Below are 25,906 nucleotides of genomic sequence, written 5' to 3'. Positions count from 1 at the left end.
TCCCCCTCTCTCCGCCTGACAGCACCGCTCTCTCGCGGGCTCGCTCCTTCTCCTAGGTGATCCATTTCTAGGCAACGTGGGGCTGGTGCTGAAGCTGCCAGGCTCGCTCCTCGCTTCCTGCATCCCGCTAGGCGAGCCGCTCCAAAAGCATCCTGCAGCCCGCGGCGGCTTCCCTTCTCTGGCCCGGCCCCGCTGCTCGCGCCCGGCGTAACTCCCCCGCCACCGCGCCCCAGCAAACCGGCTCCCCGGGCCCGCCACGCCGAGCCGAGCTCCGTTCCGCGCCTCGCGCAGAAAGGGAATTTTTTCTGCATTACTATCTGCATTACCTTGAAGTTCACTTTTTCTACCCCTCTTGGAGAGGGCTTTTCCCCCCCTCCCTGGTGGAATCTGGCTGCTCCGCTTGGAATCTCCTAATCTTTCCTTTCCACTTAGATTTTGGCAGCGAAGACGAGTGATTCTCTGCGGGCTGTTGGGGCGGGGGCGGGGGTCCTTTTTGGTCGGGGGGTTGTAGAGAAGGGGGCACATCCGGCGTGAGGGGAGTGTTGGAAGTTACGGCGGAGCTGGGACCGGAGACCCGCGGCCCCCGCGCAGCGATGGGGAAAATCTGAGCTCCAGCCTCTCCCCCCTGCCCAAGAGCAGTCGAGGCTGGATATATTTTTCAAAAGCCAAACTGCAAACAACTCTGGCGATGCCAAAATTCCCCTCCAAGTGACACGGCTTGGCGAAGGAGGTTTCCTCAGGCTGGGCTCTTTCTGTCATTCCCTCTGCCTCTCTCGGCGACGATAAAAGGCTTTGCTCTGGCAATAGAAATTTAGAAAAAAAAAAAGAAAAAGCTGCGCTAAACTCTACTGTGACCTCAAACTCTTTGGACTGTTTAAAAAAAAAAATTGGAAGAAAATCATCCTCCCAGAGAATCGGCATAGGAGGAGATGGAAGTTTTCCCCTTGCTCTTGGTTTTGTCCGTCTGGTGGTCTCGAACCTGGGACTCGGCAAATGCGGATTCGATCATTCACATCGGTAAGAAAGGGTTGGTGCAGCTCGTGGTTACTTTTACCGTTTCCGTTCGCGAAGGTTTCCCCTTTGCTTTCCCCCTCTCCGCCCTCTGTGTGTCTTGGAGGTGGCTTCAGTTCATTGCCCCTTCCCGCTACTCTTCCCTCATACTTGCTCAGTTTTTTGGAAGGATGTGGATGCTCGAACCTCGACTTGGGCTGTTGTTTCGCGGTGAATCGTGGAATGTGGCTGGATGCGTGGGGGTATCGAGTTGACCTGTGTGTGTTTGTGTGTGTGTGTGTGTGTGCTGGGAAGTGCAGAGGGATTCTAAGTGTGTGAGGAAAGGGAGTTTAATTGACTCTTATCTTCCATATTTTTTTTCCCGGATGTACATTTGCTCCATGGTAACAATTATCTTTGGGTAGCAGAGATGTCACCTGTGAGATGAAACGAATTGGGCTGGGTTGGGGGGGTGGGTAAGGGGCGCTCCCTTCGGATCAAACAGGTGGTTTTGCAACGTGAGCGGGCTGAGTTCGCCGCAGCGTAGTGAGATGGTGACGGGGGTGCCGGATGTGCCCCCAGCCTCCCTTTCCTCTCACGTCGTCTTGGCTTTATGGTCCTCGCGTGGAGTCTCTGAGACGGTGGCGGGAGGGGCTGGCGGCAGTGTCGCCAAGGACTGGGAGTCGCGTGCCTCGCCTCCTCGGACACGCTCTCCGGGCCTGGCGCGGCGGCGAAACTGGCCCAGGGAGCTTGGGAAAGGCGGGGAAGCTAAAGCGCGCAGACCGCTCCCGGGGGCTGCCTCGTAGATATCCGCCTTGCTTAGCGTCGCCTCGCCGTCAACTCCGAGTAGCAGCGCAAGGCAGACAGCGAAGGCGACGGGACTACAGCGGGCCCGGCTCTGAGAAAGACTGCCGAGCCGGCTCCGAGATGCTCGTGGCCCCACCTATTGGCAACCAGGCGGGCCGGGACTGGCCGCGGCGAACTGGCTGGCGGGCGGGCGGGGGGCTGCGCGTCATTATCATGCACAGCGCTCTCAGCTTTAGGCTTCAACTCTTCTCACTTGCTAATCCGTGAGAGCTGAGCAGAGACACACTCTTGCAGCCTTTTCTGCGTTAATGCGACGATTTCTTTTTCGGAAATTCGCCAGCAAGGTTTCTTTGCTGGGCTGCAGAGAGGTCCCTTTGGGGGAATTTTTCTGGGCACAGGACTTTTATCTGTAGCATGGCTTGGTGTTCTGCAAATTGAGGCGACAGATGGGTCACAGCTTCTCCCCTTTCTGTACCCCGGCTTCACCACCGCGCAACACACACATATACACACATGTATTCCTGGTAGGGGAACCTGCTGCAGGTGGCAGTTGTGCCCGCCCAAGCGACGGATTTCTGCCTGACGTGTGCGCCCACAGTGGCCAGCCCCTCAGCTCCAGGGGGCTTCCTTTCTTGGTCTCAGAGGCCGTCTTTGTAAACATGTCTGCCATTCTCTATCATTTATATCAGTAGAACTGTCTCTGTGCAAGGGGTAATGAGGTCAGGATACAGAAAACCTAGCACTTGTGCATTAAGTAAATCAAGCACTAATAGCTTGCCTGCTGGATCCCGTTTTGCCTGGGGGCTACCAGTGCCTGCAGATTCAGAACTTTTCAGAGAGAAATTATGGTCACATTGAGTGGTTCAGCAATGTTCTAATAGAGTTCAGAAATGAACTATGCTCCTTTTAAAGAAATAGCATACATTTATGTCCAGTTGTAAATGATTGGAGTAGGAATGCAGATATACAATCATAATACCTTTATATTCATTTTATGATTAGGGGTTTCTGATGTAGGCTCCTCATCTCTCAGAAGGAAAAGCTTGTGGAAAAAGGCTTATTTTATTGCATATTCTGTGGTCTGCACGATAAATACATTATTTACAAATACCTACAGCTTCTGCTATCCCTTACTGGTTAAATACTATTTTGCAATGCAGTCTGGACATGTGCTTCAAAATAGAACAAAACTGTTTTTTTTTAAATTTTTATTTGCATACTGTTTTTGTCAGAGCGACTTGGCTTACTTATTTATAACAACCATTTTTAAAAAGTGAGTACAAATTACAGATTTCTTTAGAAGGTTGGTTGTATATATTAACTGTGTACAGCAGATACAGTTACTTTTGACACAATTAATTTGACTTGAATGCAATTAGTATATTTGATGAGAGAATTAGCTGCTTTATAGGCTACCTAATATTGTCACGAAGCTAGCAAACTATCTTTTGTAATATATTGAAAAACATTAACTCCTAAACTAAAAAAGATTATGATCATGGGTAGTATGCGTGTAATTCAGTGCCTCCATCCCCACTGTCAGCAAAAGTATAATAAATTCAAAACTGAATGTCCATATTAAAATTGTAAAGCACCAGTTAACATAAATTGGATTAGTTTACTTACTTGGTTGAATAGGAAAAAAATTAATTTTCTTTAGGAAGTGATTGCTTTCATTTAAATATTTAATGTAAGAAATATGCTTATGGGGAAATGTATTAGTTCAGGACTAAAGGAATGAAAGTGATGAAACTGGGGGGAAAGGGAGTATTTCACCTCCAAAGATAGAAGGAGATATCCAGAAATGAAAGGTTTTCTCAACCTCATGTGATGTGTTCAAGCAGAAAGGAGCTGCAATATGTAGTTCAAAGTGGAAAGACAAAAAGATAAGAGATTTTTTATATATTGAAGCAAATTGTATATATATGAAAATTATCTCCTTTCTCTCTTTCTTTTCATTTTTTACCTCATGTGGGTAGTTTAATAAGATAAATTACATATTTTGTTTTTCTAATATGTTTTGTTAGACATATTGATTCACTACAGTGATGGGACAAAATGGTTAAACCATAATGATTGAAATTAAAATGTATTTATTTCAGTCAAAAATGTGCAACTTTATAATTATTTCAAGTATCAATTAAATCATGTTTTAAAAATGTTTAATTATTACAAATATTTCTTTAAAACATATCCACACACATATACACAAATATATAGTATTTAAAAATGAATCACTTGGATTGTGATCTTCTTTGCCCCAATAAAAGAAAGGTCTTTTGACATATAAAAACTATGCAATTTTGAATTATGCTTCTACTTTGAGCCTATGCATTGATTGAGTAATTTCATCAGACCCACATTACTTGATTGCTTAGAAGTTTCCTAATGATCTGCATGCTGTAGGAAGAACCAAAAAGTCGTGAGTGGAATGGCAATGATACTCTGTTTTATGAGGCTATTCAGAAGTCGCTCTGATTTATGTAGCTAGAAAGCTCCAAAGTCTTTGAGATTAGCCACGCTGACTGCTATTTTCTTCATACATCAGTCGTCCCACACTGTTTACTCCCTAAACACAACAGGCGTTTAGAGCACTGCTTTAATTAAGCAGGGATTAGGTGGCATTTCCAGTCAACTGCACAGTTTGTGTTTTGCTTCATATCAACTATGGAGGATCTCATGTTTTAACAGTTTAATATATGCTCCTTTCTTTATCTGGTTCCTGTGCTCACAGAACTGATTGTAAATTAGCTATCCTCAGTTATATATCTCCACAAGGGAACACTCAAATAGTGTACTTATTCACATATTACACAAATCAGTAGCATATTTTTGTTGAGATCAGTCATAGTAAAATAATTATGTCTACATGGAGAAGGAAAGATACATTTATTCTTGTTTTTCTTGTAAACAAATGATACTTTATCCTCTGAAATCATAATCAACTGTGATATGGTATTTGAGAAACCTAAGTCAATCCATAGAATACTTTCATTATGATAATGTTCAAATTAAAGTATAAAATCGGGTAAATAAAATGTGTCAACACATTAAAAACAATAATAGATTGTAAATGTAAAATACCAGTTATTCTTACTTTTGCAGTAAAGATTATTTTGTCAATTACAGAATGTAAAAGTATTCCTAGAAGATGTGCTGTTCTACCAATTTTTTTTCAGTTGGCTACATTATTTGCATTGGTTAATGATAACCCCCAGGACTCCTCAAGGGCTTTTTGCATTGTGTAAGATATCGCAATACTATTTTATCCTTCTTCTTCATAGTTGTTGTTTGTTCTTGAAGTTCTTGGTATCCGTGTAAACTTCTAGAAAGTACTAAGGGAATTGGCTTTACTATTATTTTTCTCTATCATTAATACAGTTATTTGAAGAGCAATTCAAGTGTGTATTAAGTTAGACAATGTTGTTATTAATGAAAGATATCAACTTTGACATGACTGATAAGCCATTACACTAAGGACCTTTGCTTTCTGCACCAGGTGAAATGTACATCCACTAAATATGTTATAAGTTTTAAGCCAAATATGAATAAAAATCAAGGTGATTATCATTTGATTTATTCAAAAATAAAAAAACAGTTGAAATTATTAGGATAAATGGAAGACACATTTTATTCTATTCTGATAGCTCAGGCTAATTTTATCATATGATAATATTACGTTGATGGGCCATTGCAATTTTAAAACCACATGTTTTAAACTAGAAGGTTTTTTTTTCTTCACTTATGTATATTACTTTATTTTTAAAAAGTAAGATATTCACATTTCTACTGGATTATCATGATAGTTTAGATTTTAGACAGCATATTAGTGAGTAGCAATACATAGAAAGTATTACTACAGTATCACGTTTATTAGAAAATACATTTACGGCCTATAAAGATATCTTTGCCATTAGGTGTCACTGCATTCTGAGCTGTTACTGTTATTTTTAAAAATTTTTTGTAGTACTACTTAAAAACCATATGAAATTTTTTTAATTCTCAGAAAAAAATGTCATTTGTGATGCTGTAAGGTATAGATAGTTTTTATTTTCAAGCTAGGAAAATAAAATATTATCCCTGTCTCTCAATCTTGTAAGAATTTAATGCTAGGACATATCAACACACCTGATACCCTCTAAACAAATTAGATTTCTAGACCTAGTAATGCAATTGTTTTCTCAGATTTAAAATACAAGAGAAATATCTTCTTAAACTACTACTTATTCTCTATGAATGAAATCTAAGACATTAGGAAGGATGCAAGTATGCTTACTACTGCTGGAGTAAACAGACATTAGTGAATAAAGTAGTCTGTTAGGCAGTTTGTAACTGTGGTAGCTCTGCTTACATGTGGGATACTTGAGGTTCTAAACTGATTGTTGTTTGTGAGACAAAACATATGAAAATAGAGTTGTGAAAAAAAATACATGGATACAAATATATCTAAAAATAATGTCAACCATTGAGTTTTATGAATGACCATATATGTTTTCAGATAATTTTTGCCTGGTTAATTGTATGTGTTGTATGTATGCACAGTTCCACCTCCATCAACACTATCACTGCAACTTCCACAATCATAGGGCTTGTGTGGCCATGTAAAATTCATGACTATTCTCACATAGTAATTTCTTTGTTTTGTAAAAAGGCACAATCTTCCTTCTAGCATATTTCATCATAAGAATAATGGAGAATGAAATTTAGGGCAACTTTTAATCTGATAATTTAGTTTTAACATTAGCAAACTCACATTATTGGAGAAAGCAACACTAGGTTAAATGAATGAATGAAAAGATTGTCTTATGTTAGATTTTGCCCTATGCTAAAATTCATTAATTATTAGTTGGAATAATGTATTATTAAAAACTCAGAGTAAAATTAAGTGATTAGACAGATGTCTAAAAGGTAAGAAAAATACTAAAGCAGTTCTGGAATTTATTATTAGAACATCTGTGGATTCACGTAATTTAAATTGGTGAATTTTAGCAAATAATGTGGACACACATTTCAGAGAATTTGACAAACATATGGGAAATGTTAAAATATAATTAAAAAGTATTCTGGATTATAATTTAGAAGGTTTTGGACTAAATTTCAATTTATAAATAGCTAATTGAATATATTGGAAAGTTATTTAATTAGTCTTCATTTTTATCAACCTAAAACAACCCTAAAACAAGATTTAGACTAATGTTCATTTAATCTCTAAAATTACGTGAACCAAATGAAGAACAATTGCTCTATTTAAGGAGTAACATAAAGGAATTGGGAGAAGAGTTACAGTCAAGTATGATTCACATAGTTATACTTAATAGCTGCCTCATAGTGAACTTCAAAAAAGAAAATACAAGGGGAAATAAGAAACATAAAATCTTAATCGTTCAAATTTAGGACTCTTAAAATTGAAGATTTTTTTGTTGCAAACAAAAATTATGTATGATATATTTCTTCATCAGATATTCTGGATAACTAGTATCAGATTGAGAGAGCTGGATTTGTTTTTTGCTTTTGATTTTGTTTTTGTTTTGTCTATTATTAGTACCAAGTTGTTACCCACAGGGTTACTCCTATAGAACACCACAAAATTCATGTTTACTAACACTGACTGGAGGGATGAATAGTCTTATGTATCAATGAGGACTGTGTATGTACACCTGTGTTTAGAATTTGCAAACTGGAAGTGCATCAGGAATATTAACATATGCTTGATATCACTAAAAACAAAAAGTAGAGTATAAATAAAACAACTAATTCAAAGTTCTTCACTATGCTGGACTCCTGCTTCAGACTTTTATGCTTTTATCCTGCTGTTGTTCACCAAGTAGTCATCAATATGAAGCTGAGGCTGGGTTGACCCACTGAAAGCCTCTTGAGTAGATAGAGGGAAGCCAAGTGAACACCAGAAGCTAAGCACCAAAGTTCTACTTAGGGTGTTACATATTCTTAAATAACTCTGTAGTCAAATTCCTCATTAACAAATTTTTTAATGAAAAACATTAGGTGATAAATTATATTACAGTAGCAATTCACATATATTTTTCTTCAAACCAAAATAATTAAAAGTACTATTTTTAAAAAATCTTATTTTATTGCTCAGAGTACCTGATTTTTCCTAAGTAAGCTTAAATAAGGTATTTGCTTCATTAACAAAGTCATTGTAATTCTAGAGGTTAGCATTCCTGAAACTGTATGGTAATATAAGCATTACTACCAACATGCAGTATGTGTGCTAATTGAGAGAATATCTGAATCTACTCTGTATAAAGCATTGTTTTTAATCTCTAAAATGTTGAACAAACAAGTATGTTTTTGTATTTAAGAAACTTACATTCTTAAGGAAAACGCAACCAGATAAGAAAATATATAGTGTAATGTCAAGTATTGATAAATCCTATGAAGTAAAATGAGGGAATGAAGGGTGACAAAGTGTGCTCTCGTCGGAACAGAGACTTGATTCAAAGAAAGGATGTGAACCATGTGGGTAGCTGATGAAGAATAATTCAGTCAGAGGATATAGCAAGAATGATGGCCATGAGATAAGACACTAAGAAAATCCGCTTAGTTTACTTAAGAAAGAACTTCAAAGCCAACTGGAGTACAGTTCAGTGAGAAACGCAGGAAGTGGAAGTGAGAGGTCTGAAAAGGCACAGGGGAAGATTCTGTAGGGACTTATAGGTCATGGTAAGGTATTTAAATCTTCTAGATATATTTGGGTTGAGATAAAATGTGTGATATGAAAGGTTTGTATTTTAGAAAGATAGCCTTTGCTTAAGTGCACTGGATAGAGTAGAAGTACAAATTGACAGTAGCTAATTGGATCAAGGTGGTAGTTGTGCTAAATGCACAGTTGTCAGATTGTGGACATAATTTGAAGATAGGAAAAACAGGATTTTCTGATAGATTAGTCAGGTGGGAGAGATCCAGAGAAAGTAAGAGGCTTCCAAGGTATTTTACCCAAATAAATGGGGGAAATGTGTTACTATTAACTAATATTGGGAATATGGAGACGAGCAAATTTTGGGTACAAATCAAAATGTGCATTTATTAAATTTTGTATTTCTGTTAGACAACAAACTTCAGAGTTTACATTGGAAGTTTATTATTTGAGCCTGAAATTTAGAGGTGAATTTGGGATTTGAGCTGTACGTTTGGGGAATATATCATTGTAAATATAGACTGCTGTGTGAATGGCCACAATCAAAGAATCAAAAAACAGTAGATGTTGGCATGGATGTGGAGATCAGGGAACGCTTCTTCACTGCTGGTGGGAATGTAAACTAGTACAGCTGCTATGTAAAACAGTGTGGAGTTTCCTTAAAGAATTAAAAGTAGAACTACCATTTGATCCAGCAATCCTACTGCTGGGTATCTATCCTCAGGAAAATAAGTCATTATTTGAAAAAGATATCTGCATATGCATGTCTATAGCAGAACAATTCATAATAGCAAAATCCTGGAACCAACCCGAATGCCCATCAATCACCAAGTGGATAAACTCTGATATATACATATGTGGATGAGATTAGAGACTATTATTCTAAATGAAGTAACTCAGGAATGGAAAACCAAACATCGTGTGTTCTCACTGATATGTGGGAGCTAAGCTATGAGGACTCAAAGACATAAGAATGATACCATGGGCTTTGGGGACTTGCAGGGAAGGGTGGGAGGGGGCTAGAGATAAAAGACAACAAATATGGTGCAGTGTATCTTGCTCAGGTCATGGGTGCAGCAGGTTCTTATGAATCTCCACTAAAGAACTTACTTATGTAACCAAATACCAGCTGTACCTCAATAACTTATGAAAAAACAAAATTGAAAAAAGAAAATAATAATAAATAAATAAAAATAAAGGAACGGAGGGGAAGGCATGCAGAGAGAGAACAGTTCCAAGACTATGTCATTTAGCATTCCAAAAGTTTGAGTACAAGGAGAGCGGGGAGATGCAGGAAAAGAGAGATATCAGTGGCCTGTGAGATAGGAGGAAACCAGAAATACATGGTATTCTGGAAGCCATGTGAAAAAGGTATTTCTGGAAGGAGAAGGGAGAAACCATGTTAAACTGTATGTATGAAAATTGAGATTTGACTGCTGGACTTGAAAATGTTGAGGACAAAGATGACTTTAAAGGAAGTGCTTTTAGCAGGTTACAAGTGACAAAATACGTATTGTACAGAATCCGGAGATTTAATAGAATATAAGGAATTAAATGAGTTCTGTCATAAGAAAGTGGTAAGGAAGGGAATGTTAGGTAAATATTTCCTTTTACAACCGGGCATTGGTGTGTGTGTGTGTATATATATATATATATATATATATATGATAATTTTTTGAATATTCAGTCATAAGAGAATTATCAATAAAATAACTTAAAATTGATACCTTTTTTTCTTTCAACTTATGTAATTCCTGAGTTTGGATAGAAAACGTTTAGATAGCAAGGAAACCTGTTTTTTTTTTTTTTTTTTTTTTAATTTGAATCAAGTGATACCAGGCCAAACACACTGACGTTAACCTGAGAGAGAAGCATAGAGTTTAGATGTCTTCTCTGAAACATAATCTATTAATTGTTCTGCATTTAGCTTCATTTAGTTTCCCAGATTGCCATTCAAATTTAATAGAAATTTTTTATCTGAACTTGAGTAGATTACATTTTATATACTATTGATATAACAAGTGTCATAAATATTTAGTCATTTAGTAATGTATTAATTCCAGAAACACACAATATTTCTATTCTGTTAGTAGTATTAAAATAGCATAAAATTCCTTTGTTATAATAGACAAATTTAAATCGATTATAAGTTTCCTCTGAGCAAATTCTTTTATGAATTTGATTTGTTTAAAATATCACTTTGGAAACACTTTTTACAAATTTTTAATGTGTTTGGGTACAATAAAGATATATGGGTTAAGGATCCCTAATCCAAAAATCTAGAATCCAAATACACCAACACTGGACACTTTTCAGCACTGACATGATGCTACGAATGGAAAATTCCACACCTGACTTCATGTGATGGATGCACAAAATTATAAAAAATGTTATATGAAATTAACTTGCCTAATAGCAGATGAATTAAATTTCTTTTGTGTTTTTTGTTGTTGTAAGTGTTATGTCCTCTGTAAAAACATTTTGTCTTGTGGACACAATGTGATATGGATGTCACATGGCTGTTTCTGCTTTGTTACATCTGTTAATTGATATGTAAATATGGAATATTTGAATGATGAGAGGATAGGAGTCTTATGGTTTGACAGTAACAATGACTGCCCCGAAAAAAAGCAAATTGTGTTCTGGCTGGGGCGTAGGAACTTAATTAAGGAAATATAGAACATCAAAAGATATTTTCTATTTACTAGTTCATAGCTTCTTGGGGTGGTGAAATATCATTTGACGGAAATACTATGCAAACTTAAATTCAAACTTAAGTTGGAATGAACACCTAAAACTGGTGATGTGTTTATTGTACATAATTTCGACATCATTAAAATGTTATGCCATGGATTGGCTTAGTATCTTAAAAGCTGAAGACCAGGTAATTGCTTAGTAGCTGTGGCGAGACAAAAGAGCCATTCCTAGTCATGCACGGTGGCTCATGCCTATAATCCCAGCACTTTGTGAGGCCAAGGTGTGTGGATCACCTGAGGTCAGGGGTTCAAGGCCAGCCTGACCAACATAGTGAAACCCCGTCTTTACTAAAAATACAAAAATTAGCTTGGTGTAGTGGTGTGTTCCTGTAATCCCAGCTACTTGGGTGGTTAAGGCAGGAGAATTGCTTGAACTCAGGAGGTGGAGATTACAGTGAGGTGAGATCGCGCCTTTGCCCTCCAGCCTGGGTAACAAGAGCAAAACTCCATCACACACAAAAAAAGAGAACTAATTCTGTTGTTCTATTGCATTAAGTTTAAAGTGAATTAAAATCTAGGATTGATTCCTCTTTCTGATACTCTTCACAATCTAACAAAAAAAATTGCATTAGTGGTGTAGTGACAGTTGTTGTCTTGCTACTCAGAATCCAGATCTTCTTTGCTGCTTCTATATATGGAAATAACAGGAAACCATTTAATTTTCCTTTTAGATATACCAACAACTCTCAGCATAGCCCAAAGGAAGCATGACCTATATAAGAACGATTATACATTTCTTCTTAAATTATTTTTCCATTTTTAACACCTTATTAATATGGGTGATGCTTCATGAACTTAAGAGGGACTGCTCTTGTGTTCTCTGGTAGGGTAGTCATGATGAGTTTTGGACATTTTCTATAATTCATTAATTTCAAGATGAGAAATTATGAGTCAAAGAATCTCATAGTCCATTTGCAGAGCATACTGATTTCGGTTTACATGAAACCTAACATGTGACATCAGATTTTTTTTAGACCTATATGTAGTGATTGGAGTACAGAACATTGGAACAAGACACTTTTCTTATTCTTAGAACTTTCAAGAGTATCTTCCTTCTGAGAAAAGATTTTTTTTAGACCTATTATGTGGTTATTGGAATACGAAACATTGAAACATGACACTTTTCTTATCCTTAGAACTTTCAGGAGTATCTGACTTCTGAGAAAAATATTATAACATTAGGAAGCTGAAGGTAGAACAATTTGGAACTCCCAGCAGAATGACTGTGGTCTCCTGTGGCACTGGAGATTGTGATAATTCAATAAATGCCATCTTTATGGTAGCCTGAAGATGCCAGGAAAACATATATTTCAGAAAAAAAACATATGAATAGGGTCAGGAGGTTATCGTATACAAATGGTCTTTATTTATAGTAGAAATCTCTTTTCTCAGCTTTCTAATTGTTCACCATATTGTAGCTATAGGCTACAAAGTACATAACAATTATGCCAATTTCAGAGCTAATGAAGAATGTCTACTATTTTCTTCTTTTATTTTTGTAAAAATAGATGTCAGTGGTTTTCATGCAAGCTTAAGTAATGAAGGAGGAGGTGATAAGATATGGTTATTTTGTGATTAATGAAGCTAATGAGATCTTTTCTAAATTTAATAGCATATATCAGATATTCCACTAAACATGATTTCTTGGGTATAGAAAAATTAAATTGCCTTTTTTACTCTCACTTACAAAGTTAATAGTACACTGCTCTTTCATATTACTAATCTGTCCTCATTGCTGTATATATAAAACATCAGTGAAAATGACAGTTTTATGACTTTTGACATTTATGACATTTGGCAATGACAGAAAAATCTACCTCACAGCAGAAGTAAAGTTTCTTTACAAGTGGCATAACTATTATCAGGAAAACATATTCATATCGACTTATATAGGTATAAATAAGAACAGAAAAAATACTGAAAAGTGAACATAACAGTTCACAAGATAACTGGCCAATGCTTCTATTTTTCTCCACAAAAGTTCTTGTTGTGGTTAATAAACAGTTAATAAATAGCAAAACTGGCTGCTTTGATTTTTTCTTTTTATTTTTCCTGTCTACTCTTCAGTGGCAATACTAATGAGCAGTGAAATGGCCAAAAGCAAGGATAAAAGAGCAAAGGGTTTTAGATAATCTATAAACCAGAAAATCAGTCCCTGACTGTTCATGTGCACAGGCTTGCTGAGAAGAAATAGTTTTATTTTCTCAAAATATCACCCACATTCTGAAGGTAGAACTTGCTGTTGGCTGCTGAGTTAGGAAGATGAGTGAAGCTTTTAGGCCACCAAAGAAGAATAAGCTGAATGACTCGGACTGGGAGCAAAGCGAAGAAAATTATCACTGAGAAAAAATTGCCCTCCAGGGGCAATGCTGCTGACAACTAGGGTCCCAGTGATTGACATCATATCTATGGTGGTATTTTTTATTAAAATAAAAATATAAATTGCAGCTATACTACTTATACACTTTAGGTAATTATGTATAAACTGGGTTGGATTGATATTCCTATCAATGTACATTGAGTATTGAGCATCTACATTGTATATACCCAGTTGACATCCTTTCGATAGTATATTATAGACCATGAAGAGGAATTTGAATATTGCACTCTTTAAAAGGAACTGTGAAGCACATGACAATGATAAATGCAAAAATCTGATGAGCAATTAATAGAGGGAAAAGAGGGAAGAAGAGAAGGTGATGTGATGGAGAGGTACATAGTTTCAACATTATTGATGGTGTTTATTAAGTTGGGTGGTTGTTTCACAAGTGTTGGTTTTATGTGTGTGTGTGTGTGTGTGTGTGTATATATATATTTTTTTTTTTTTTGGTAAGTAATAGTATATCTATTGTTACCCTGTGCACAGAGAAATCGACTGGTTCAGTTCATTTCCACTTTGGTTAGGAAATATGTCTTTTTCTTTTAGGCTGCTGTGTCAGGTAGGGTGGCTCAGTCTCCAACCCTCTGCGGAGGGAAAGAGAGTGCATACTATATGCCAGGACTATTTTTGTTGTTGCTGTTTTGAGACAGGATCTCAGTCTGTCACCCAGGCTGGAGTGCAATGGCACACTCATGGCTTACTGTCACTTGATCTCCTGAACTCAGGCGATGCTCCCACCTCAGCCTCCCTAATGTTTGTATTTTTTGTAGAGGAGGTTTGCTCATGTTTCCCAGGCTGGACTCAAACTCCTAAGCTCAAAGGATCTGCTCACCTCAGCCTCCCAAAGTGCTGGGATTACAGGCATGAGAACCACACTCAGCCAGCAGGACTATTAAATAGCCAGTCAGAGAAGAATTCAGAAGTCTGTCTTCGAGCACAGTGATTTCTGTGATTGAGTCAACAATCAAGTTGCCTTTCTCTACCGTTTAGAACAGCATGTTTGAATCTTTGTTTCTTATTTGTTGTAGGCAAGAGCACCCTTAAATATTCAAATCAAAGAGAAGAGAGGAAGGAATGTACAGAGAACAACTGGTTTGATGCTAGAGAAGTAGTTGGGCATATTTCATGTCTTGAATATTTCATAATACATATTTTAAATGAGAATGTATAATATTTTTGTTAGTGATATTATACTAGCATTATTACCTCTATCTCTCCCTTGGTTAAGAATATATGAACAATTCTTTTATAACATATTCTTAGAGATACTTACTTTTAAGAAGTGAATTTTTCCTTTATGTTATATGGACGCTATCCTTGGTTTGATTAATCAAGAATGATTGATAAAGAGTCTAATCCACCTAAATGATTTTTTGACATTTTAATGTTATGTGTCCTTCACTCCCAATTCAAAGTAAGATGTACTGTAATAATGAAAGAAAAAAGACCTTCTTGCAGCCAGTTGAGCTTCATGATATGTCCCTTGATTGAATTTCCAAGTGGAATAGTTCATTTTAATCTGTACAAATTGGAAGCAATGAGAGGAAGAAAAAATTCCATGAAACAACCTTACAGGCAGGAAAGAGGTTCTTTTAGAATCTCAGGTCATTCAGGCCTTTGATCTGAAGATTAGCAGGGGAGATTCCCGGGAAAGCTAATAGGATCTCAACACTGCCATAATCTGACTCTTGGAAAATAGTTATCTTTAAGTTTTGGTGCCATTTAGATTGTATCTTTTGTGCTTCTGGCCTGGACAAAGCAGAGAAGAAATAATACTGTCATGTAAAGAAGGGGATCTATGTTTGGAAAGTCAGAGAAAATATTTTACTTCTCTTTGAATTTCAAGGACTAATACAGTACCTGTATTAGTCAGAACACATACAGTTATGAAATTTTACTTTGATTGTTACATATCTATATTTGATTTCAAAGCCTAATTATTCAGTTTTAATTGGGAGTAATAAAAATAGCTCCACCTTAGCTGGGTCATTTTTAGGATGATATTATTTCCATAAATATGCTTATTGAACTCTCAAATATTCTGTAAATATAAGAGATACTGAGTATTTCACAAATACTGAAATACTGCATTTGTGTTTCTATTTTTCAAGTATCCCCTGATTTACCTTTAAGAAAATACAAAGCAAAGTCAATTTTGCCATCAGATTTTCTACTCTTCAGTGCAGTGAATTAAGTTATAACCACCCTCATCCCCTTAACAAAAACTCCATTAAAATCAATTAAGCTGTTTTTTTTTTTTTGGATGAAAAAAATATGTGGCCAGTCTATGTCATCCTGTTTTATACTTTGGCTCTCATGGAAGAAAGAAAAGTTTGTTTTCCACTGTCATGAGAAAGTGTATCTGGCAGGGACACAGTCTGATCAAAGCTGTGAAGTTCTGAAATAATCTGGCAAAACAGGGAAGTGGCAGTTAATTCAATTGGAAAGAAGAAACCTACAGTTACAATTTGGAACATGGCAATAAAGGAGACTAGAAGTTAAGAAGATCCCTGTGGAATCGAGTAGGAATTCTCTGGATAATGTAGGCTAAGAGATGCCAGTTTTGTGTTATGAGCTCTTTATTGGGCAACGTGGTAGATGGAGACTAATTAAAAGACCCTGACAGTACTCCAGGTGTGTGGTGATGAAGGCTTGTGCCAGGCAGTGGCTAATGGAAATAGAGAGGAGAATTTGCTTAGGAGAGAGGTGAGAGAGATTGTAGCCAGTGAGATTGTAACCACTGATCATTCTTTTGAAGCGGGAGTAAGAACAGAAAATTCCATATAGGAAACAAAGAAAGAGGGAACATTTTGGGAGTGAAATGGAGTTCAGTTTGAACTCAGAATGATTTTGGCATAACTGTGAAGTATATATCCCAGACAGTGGCTTCACAATGATCTCCTTTCCTTCCTCAGATGGAGAAAATAAAGATCATTTTTCATAGCGATCATTCTATTTTGACCTAAAAAAGGAAACAGTGTTTTATTCAAGTCATCTTTTTCTAACATTTCCTCAAATCCAATGTTAATAGTGTCATTTCCTATTTTAAGTATGAACTATTTAAAATATATTCAGGGTACTTATGTTCAGAAAATACTAATTCTACACCAGGAGACTCACAATCTTTAGTTCCTGTTTGTACTTATTTCTCAGTTTAGAATTCCGAATACTATTACCTACTTTCTCTCTCTCTCTCTCTCTCTCTCTCTCTCTCTCCTTTTTTTTTGAGAAGGAGTCTTGCTCTGTTGCCCAGGCTGGAGTGCAGTGGTGCAATCTCTGCTAATGGCAACATCTGCCTCCCATGTTCTAGCGATTCTCCTGACTCAGCTTCCCAAGTAACGGGGATTACAGACATGTGCCACCATGCCTGGCTAATTTTTGTGTTGCTAGTTGAAAGGGGGTTTTACCATGTTGGCCAGGCTGGTTTTGAACTCCTGACCTTAGGTGATCCATGTGCCTTGGCCTCCCAAAGATCTGGGATTGCAGGCATGAGCCACCACACTCAGCTGATATTACCTGCTTTTGAAAATATTTCTTATTTCTTAGTATTTCTGTTTTTTACTATGAGTGTACATTTTTAAATCAAAGTCTGGGCCTAATATTAAGAGAATGGCACTATTAATTTATTCGATGTCAATATCCAGTCAAAAGAGTTTTAAAACAGAATGATCTTTGACAGAATATTAGGTTGTCAAATATACAATAGAAAGATACTTTTTATTTCTCCTTCATAATTTCCTTTCTAGTTTCTTGTCGAAAGTAGAATCCTCTTACATAAATTAATAGAATTACATAGAAGCGTTGAAATATTTTTGTAGAATTTTGTGTTCTTTAGTTACATGGTCTCTGAAAACATAAATAGCTAGAGGAAAGGAAACTTGTGCTCCAAGAATGGCAGAAGTAAAGCCTGAAATGGGACAAAGGTCTTATTTAGAACCAAATTAAAGAGATCTTGTTGGGACTTCAAGCCTCCTTTATTCCCCCTGCCCCAGAAGACTCTACCTTCATTGTTAAGGACCTGTGTTTCCTGATAAGAAGAGATATTTGCAAATACTGATCTGCAGTTGAAAGAATGTGAAAGCAGAGGCAGTGTGCTTGTGTGTGTGCAAAAACACTGTTCAGACTGAGAAGTGGGATAGAGTGGATAAAGATAAGCCAAGTCTATCTCTTTGCATCTTTGTTCAGAGTCTAGATTTTCAGCATGTTTTTATAATTTGTAGAGTCAATGCTAACTTCAATAAAAACAGTTCAGATATGAGATTATTGGAACTTAATTTTAACATCTCATTATTTTTTGTTCTTAATAAGTCAGTCCATTGTAAAAGAGCCAAGAATGGAGAATCGAGTGCTCCAATGGGAAGAAAGGCTCTCAGCATCTCTCTCTTGCTCCCAGGCTGTCTAATGAATATCAAGGTAGATTACACATAAGAAATTTAGAATCAATGGAGCATAACTTGAATGAGTTGAGCCAGTAAAAAAATTGTGATGATTGGTCATTTTAATAAGCAGAGTAGGATAGAGTAGGAAAAAAGCAGCATTGTATTTGATGTCAGGGTTGTATGTTCAAATCTTCTTAGTCTTTTTGTCACTTTGTTTCTGTGACATCCTTGGATGAGTAATGAAATTTTCAGTCTCAAATTTACCTACTTCACCTCATCTGTTATATGGATACATTGAAATAAAATTTAAAATATGGACTTATGGACTATTGCAAATAAGGTTCATACTTCAGGAAATTGAACTTGCAACTTACATGCACTGCTAATCAGGGTCCCAGATTAGGCATTAGAAAGTGCATGAGAAACGTGAGATCAAATAGCGTTCCCTGTTTATCCCCTGTTTCTGAAAGATTTAGATTTATAACTATGACTTTTCTACAACATATAAATCAAAGTTAAAAGGCTTTCTAGTAAGTATGTGCATTTAAAGCTAACTATTCTTTCAAAGATGATATTTTATTCTAAATTTACATGAAGTAGATGGCAAAAATGTTTGCTAGTGATAATTCTGATATTTAGCTTTGCCTTGGAGGCCATACTCTTTGCTTAGCTTTGATCTAATATAAGATGATTTAAATTTATTGTCTAATTTATTGTCCAAACAAGGACTCTTTTGGGAATAAAAGGCATAGTATATTATTAAGATTGCTGTTTGCAAAGGATAAATGTTTGAGGTGATAAATACCCCATTTACCCTGATGTGATTACTGTACATTGCCTGTCCGTATCTAAGTATCTCATGTAACCTATAAATATATACACCTACTACATACCTACAAAAATTAAAAAATGTATAGCTGTTTGGGTGTAAAAGACAAATTTGGACTGATTGGAGGCAAACTGGGGCACATCAGCACCTATTTTCAAAATCCTACCTGTGGGCCTATACCAGCTTGAAGCTTGGCTCAGCCTCAATGCTCCCCTGGGTATATTCTCTTTCAATAGCCAATGATTCTGTCTTAACAGCAGGTCCTTATTTCCTTCTATGCTGATTAAAGAAACAAACTATGTTTTGTTTTGGCTGTGTTTTATTTTTAATTATGTAGAGGACATTTACTTTTTCCTTCATGGGCAGCAGAAAAGAAGACAAATAGCTAAGTTGTCTTCCTTCATATAAACATATTTAACTGATTTTTAAACATCAGAACATAGTGCCTGTAATTGCTCCCTTTATTCTTTTTGTTGTTGTTGTTCTTTCTCTGCATCTACTAATGGGCTACAACTTCTAGGAGAACTGATTGGATATTGGCAATTGCATGAATTCACACCCAACCTCAGATGCTTTTACAAGTATTTTCACATGGAGTATCCTGTTTTTAAATAATGTAAAGATAGTTTAACAAAAAGATTAAAATTTGCTTTACCTTGAGTCCCAAGAGGAGAAATCATCAAGTAACCAACAGTTTTGATCATTTTTATTTTTTACAGAACTCTATTATAAAGTAACAATGACTCCAAATAAGAGGGTAGCCTTAACAGTTAACGTTTCATAGGTGTGTATATATATATATATAAAACATTTCATAGATGTGTGTGTATATATATATATCCACACATACCTATATGTATATTATATATATATACACCTATATATATTGTATATATATATATACACAAAATAAATATATATATATATTTGTGTGTGTGTATATATATATATATATAAGCCTATCTGTTATAGGTAATAACTATAAAATATTATTTTGCATTTTGGAATTAATTCTTCTATTTTTTATTATACTTTAAGTTCTTGGATACATGTGCAGAATGTGCAGGTTTGTTACATAGGTATACATGTGCCATGGTGGTTTACTGCCCCCATCAACCCATCATCTACATTAGATATTTCTCCTAATGCTATCCGTACCATACACCCCTACCCCCAGACAGGCCCTGGTGTGTGATGTTCCCCTCCCTGTGTCCATGTGTTCTCATTGTTCAACTCCCACTTATGTATGAGAACATGAAGTGTTTGGTTTTCTGTTCCCGTATTGGTTTGCTGAGAACAATGGTTTCTAGCTTTATCCATGTACCTGCAAAGGACATGAACTCATCTTTTTTTATGGCTGCATAATATTCCTTGGTGTATATGTGCCACATTTTCTTTATCTAGTTTATCATTGATGGGTATTTGGGTAGGTTTCAAGTCTTTGCTATTGTGAATAGTGCCACAGTAATCATACATGAGCATGTGTCTTTATAATAGAATAATTTATAATCCTTTGGGTATATACCCAGTAATGAGATTGGTAGGTCAAATGATATTTCTAGTTCTCGATCCTTGAGGAATTACCACACTGTCTTCCACAATGCCACAACTAATTTACACTTTCACCAACAGTGTACAAGTGTTCCAATTTCTCCACATCCTGTCTAGCATCTGTTGTCTCCTGACTTTTTTATGATCGCCATTCTAACTGGCATGAAATCGTATCTCATTGTGGTTTTGATCTGCATTTCTCTAATGACTAGTGATGATGAGCTTCTTTTCATATGTTGGTTGACTGCATGAATGTCTTCTTTTGAGAAGCGTCTGTTCTTCTATAAACACCATGTTATCAATTTATTCAACCTCTACACACTTCTCTCTCAGGTGTGCCCTTTCTCAGTTTTATGTAGAAGTCATTAGATTCTCCTAAACTTTTTTTTTTTTTTTTAATCTCTGCTGTTCCAAACTTCAGTTTTACCGGAAGAAATGATCATGTGATAGCCTGCATTGGTCTCCTCTTGTCATTCTCTTGCTCTTTCATTGCTGGCCTAGTTTACGTAATCATAAAGTAACCAACAGTTTTGATCATTTTTACTCCTTGTTTTACTTATGGCACCCCAGGTTTTTGGTGGTCTTATCACTTTCTAAGTTTTCCACATGAAACTGGCTTTGAGAGCATCCTTCTCACACTGTGCTCTTAAGATTGTCACCTTCCTCCTTTCATCTCCTTTGATGATTTTGGCCTGGGCAGGCCTTGTTCCTTCAGTCACTTTCCCTGTAGAAATTATGTAATCATGGACTCATTCATGGAAAGACTGTTAGAGATTGTCCAGAGCCTTGGACCCTTCTTTTGCTGATAAGCACATGGAGAGGTTAAGTGGCTCAAATGCTTCATAGGTAGAAACTTTTTGTATAGTCTATTATTTTTTACTAAAAATAGTAATTATATTCATATCATCAAAGTAGTATTAATGTGGGCTATTAATGTGGGTTATCTAGGAGATAGAAATAGCCCAATTATGTAGAATTGGATAATTGTTTTCATTACATGGGATCCATTTTATCTGTGCTTTACTATATTGTGTTAGAGTACAATAATTAATTCCTTTGATGCCTACTACATATAATGTTAGAGATAACTAACCACATTTTTGGATAATTATTCCTAAAAGTGGCTGGGGCAGTGAGTATGTCATCTTACATCATCTTCTAGGTTTCTGGCAGAATTTAGAACTCTCCCAGCAGATATTAGTCCAGTTCCAAATCCTGTTTCTTTTCATGCAGATCCAAACCCTGTTCCTCAGTTTGCACTCTCCACTCTTCTTTCCTACTGTCTCTCTCGCCCATCCTTTCTCTCTGTCCCCAAGTACACCCTGGAACTCTTCTCTTCCCAGGTTAACTAAAACTAATTATGTGTCTATCAAAAACGTGTCACTCTATATATATAGTTATTTGCTTGAGAATATTTTAAATTGGCGCTAAATGATACTTTTGTGTTGTAACCCTCTTATTTGCAAAGGCTACATAAGATATTCTTGATTATATACTTGTATAGCCTATAAGTGTTCTTAGAATTCCTATGCTGTGTTTATCCTCAATAATAAACTTTTATATACACATACATACACACAGATACACAGACACACAGACACACACACACACACACACACACACACACACACAATTTGTTAATTTAATATTACTTGCTACAGGAAGTAATATTATACTTCCTGTAGGAAGTAATTTAATTATACTTCCTACAGGAAGGCTTAAAGTAATATTAAATTAACAAAAATACGTATATATTGCAAATGCAAATATAATCTCTGTGATTTATTCAAATTAAAATGAAAATCTATGTATGTTGTTATGGATCTGCATTTGTGAACAGGACTTGTTTGTTGAAGGTTTATAATAGTCAAGCATAGTTTGTGATTTATAGTAAAAAGCACTTGTTTAGAAAAGACATGAGATGATTTTTCATAGTTTTCAAATATCATTTATTGAACAAATACCATTGTAACAATATTAGTGGAAATCAGAGTTCAAAATTATCACACTGTATAAGAAAAATCTCTTCCAAAAATCCAACTGTACAAAAAACAAATCAGCTTTGCTTTTTCATATTTCCTTCTGATTTTAGTCTTTGTGCATGCACAACTGAGCATGCTATAATATATATACAGTATATGATTATATATGATATATATATATATATATACACACACACACACCCATTTCTATCATTATTTCATTAGATATTACTAATTTTGGAGTTTTAATTGTTAATTCATTGAACTAAAAGTCATGGAGCTTGTCACACTTGTCTTAGCTCAAATGCTATTTTACTCAATTTTTAGCACTTACGGACAATTTATTTTAATATTCTTAGCCTTAGTGTTTTTATATGGAAAATGTAGATATAACCACCTAGCTTGAAGAGTCAAATGAAAAATACATTAAGAAAATAAAACAGATTTTAAAAGAGTGAAATTGGCTGGCCACAATGAATTTTCAGTCAATATTAATTTTCCTTCCTCTTTCTTTTGTGCCTTCCCCCAAAGCTTCATAAATATAAAAAAAAGTAATAGGCTTTATTTAAATAATTGTACTTTTTATTTCTGTCTGTTTCATGCACATTTGCCAAATATCTTGAGGCTAGAGTTAATTGATTTTTGTAATTATGTCAAGTGAGGAGGAAAACTGCCTATGAATATGTTATTTATATTCTCATTTTCAAACTCAAACAAAGAGATTTGCTATTTGTTTAATATGACACAAAACACCTAGTGCATATTTTTATTATTTTTAATTCTTTCTTCTTTTTTCTTCAGAACTTTCATAAAATAGGAGTCTTTCTAGTTACAAATAAGCTCATAATCTTTCTACTGCTTGGAGTCATTTTAAGACATAACTCTTCTTTTGTGACCATCCAACTTTATACTTATATATCCTAAAAGTCATAATCTCTTCAACTTATATTGTTTTCTGATTTTTAATGTCCATACCGCAACAATTTTTTTTAAACTTTATTTAAAAATTTATCCACATTCTTAGGTTTACTCTTTTGCTAAGTCTTTTAATACACACTTTATTGAAAAGTTTGTTTTCTCCCATGTTTATATAAGATAAATCTGTACATGAAAAGTATGCTTAGATGAAAAAAATAGGAGAGAGAAGTTACAGGGATTTAGGTAAGTGTTTAATTCTCTTGGTAGATTTACATGCTAGCACTGATTTACTAACTGTTCTTTTATAAAGTTAAACTAGACCTGTCTTTCAGAATTGAGCTATTCATGTGATTTTAATCAATAGAACTAGTTCCTAGATTTAAAACTGATTAAAGGCCAGTAAATTATTTTGAGGCATTTGAAGGCAAATCAGAACAATGTGCATAAGTACACTGAATATAAAGTCCACAATTTTAATTTAAAGGTACTTTAATGAAAAAGGACTTTTACTGTATTGTAGATTTATAATTATTTTTACTGAAATACAGCTCAAGTACTTCTGTGGTGTATAAAGGGATTGTTGAACTAGTTGGCCCACCTTTGGTGCCACTACCATAAATTTAATAAATAAATACAGTTCCCTTAACCCTACTTTATCTGTTGGTAAAAATACCCAGTGGGATTCTATAGAAGATATAGAATATATAGGAAGGATATAGTGAAAATGACTACATCCATAACCTGTAATGAAGATGATTTATTACTTGTTATTTATGCTCACGTATAAAAACCAAATAATCAGAGTGACATTTCTAACATTTAGTACTCTCACAACATGCCAATCATTGTTGCAAGCACTTTTTAGGCATTATCTCATTAAAGTGTAGCAATAATGTTAATAATGCTGGTGTTATACTTATTTTGCAGATGAGATAAAGGAAGTTTAACAATGCTATATAATTTGCATAACTTCACTGAGACACAGAAGATAAATAATAGTATCTGAAATCTGTGCTTATTTGTTCCCTTACTAACTGTCTAGAGAATTGTTTTCACTGGGTTTGTATGTTTTCCATGTATACTCTGCATGGTAGTCCCCTTGCCAATAATTCTTTCCTAGAGCCCTTTCTGATTTTCTGGGCACTGTGATCCAGGGTACTCCACACATTTCTACTACATTGCCACATTGTAGTATTTGGAAAGTCTTTCCTACCAACTGTAAATAATAATTTTTTTTTTAAAAGGTGAAATATTTCTTCCACTTAATGGTGTTTTCAAAAATTTATTTTTTTTTTTTTTTTTTTTTTTTTTTTGATGCTTTACAAACGGCTATAATTTTAATGTAGTTTTTGCTGCATCATGCGATGGCCGTGATTACTCTGAAATCACCAATAGGCTCAGTGTCTATCCCTTTAAGTATCTGTTTACTTTCCTCCAGTTAGTATCAAGTACTCGCAGCTAGCATACACTTTATTTCACATTACTCCCAGATAATTAAATATATGGTTTTTTGTTTGTTTATTTGTTTTTGTCAGAGTCTTGCTCTGTCGCCAGGAGCCAGGCTAGAGTGCAATGGCACAATCTCGGCTCACTGCAATCTCCGCCTCCTGGGTTCAAGGCAATTCTCCTGCCTCAGCCTTTCGAATAGCTGGGACTACAGGTGCGCGCCACCATGCCCAGCTAATTTTTTATTTTTTAGTAGAGGTGGGGTTTCACCATGTTGGCCAGGATTGTCTCAATTTCTTGACCTTGTGATCCGCCCGCCTCGGCCTCCCAAAGTGCTGGGGTTACAGGCATGAGCCTCCCGCCCTGCCAAATATATGTTTGTAATAACATTTTTGCCTGTAATTCTAGCTTTTTGTGTGTGCCCTCTCAATCTCTAGTCCCAAGTTAAAAAATTTCACTCAGATCCTCATTTTAGAGTGGACCACTTGGTAGGGAGTAACTACACATATGTCACATGTATTCTATGTTTTATCTTTCTAATTGAGAGATAAGAGTGCTTAGTTAGCCATGATTTCTTGGCCTAGTATTTTGGAAATTTGCCACATCTTTACAGTAAACTAGCCCAGTCCTACATAAAACATTTGACCAATATTCTTCCCTTATTATGAAAAAATGATTACATTTAATTATTTCACAGAAATGACATTTTAACTGTTTTAGTTTCACATTAAAAAAAAATAAAATTATTAGACCGGATGTTTCAATGCATTTCTTCCTGAAATTTTGTTTTCCTCTAATCTATAAGACATTTCAAACACTGTTCCTGAACATGTATTCTTTTGCTGTTCCTCTCACAAAGAGAATAGAAAGAAACTAAAAAAAAAATTACAATGAATAAAATAATGTATAAAGTAGGAAGCTAAGACTATAGTGCATTATTTACGTAACTCATTTTTATTTGGTAAGATGATGCACTGTGTTAAGGTCATCAGGAAAGAAAAAAAAGGAAAACATAAAAGATTATTTTTACCAATATATTTTCAGTTTACTTCTAATATATATTAATGTATAAAGTGATAAATGCTCATTCACTTGAAAAGGGGCTATATAAGATAGAGACAGGGAGAAATGTCAAATGTCAAATAATGGCAAAAACAAAAAATACACACATTCAAGAGGAAGAATGACCTTTAGAATGCCTAACAGCTGC

At 35.6% G+C, this 25,906-nt stretch overlaps 1 protein-coding gene across 2 annotated transcripts in view; it reads left to right on the top strand.

The window, feature by feature from the left end:
- The first annotated feature begins 234 nt into the window (after nucleotides 1-234).
- Nucleotides 235-25,906, top strand: part of GRID2 (glutamate ionotropic receptor delta type subunit 2) — a 1,512,615-nt gene continuing 1,486,943 nt past the window's right edge. The window contains exon 1 of one of the 2 annotated variants that reach the window (XM_032239843.1): nucleotides 235-1,017. In XM_032239843.1, the coding sequence (XP_032095734.1) occupies nucleotides 930-1,017 (88 nt within the window). In that variant the 5' untranslated portion in view covers nucleotides 235-929. The remainder of the gene's footprint in view (nucleotides 1,018-25,906) is intronic. The other variant, XM_032239845.1, reaches the window with a different exon arrangement.

The sequence above is a fragment of the Sapajus apella genome, unplaced genomic scaffold (assembly GCF_009761245.1).
Source record: "Sapajus apella isolate SASKATOON/1434 unplaced genomic scaffold, GSC_monkey_1.0 scaffold45, whole genome shotgun sequence".
Classification (NCBI taxonomy): Eukaryota; Metazoa; Chordata; class Mammalia; order Primates; family Cebidae; genus Sapajus; species Sapajus apella.
The sequence above is the reverse complement of the archived record's forward strand: the minus strand, read 5'-3'. Positions and strand labels throughout refer to the sequence as shown.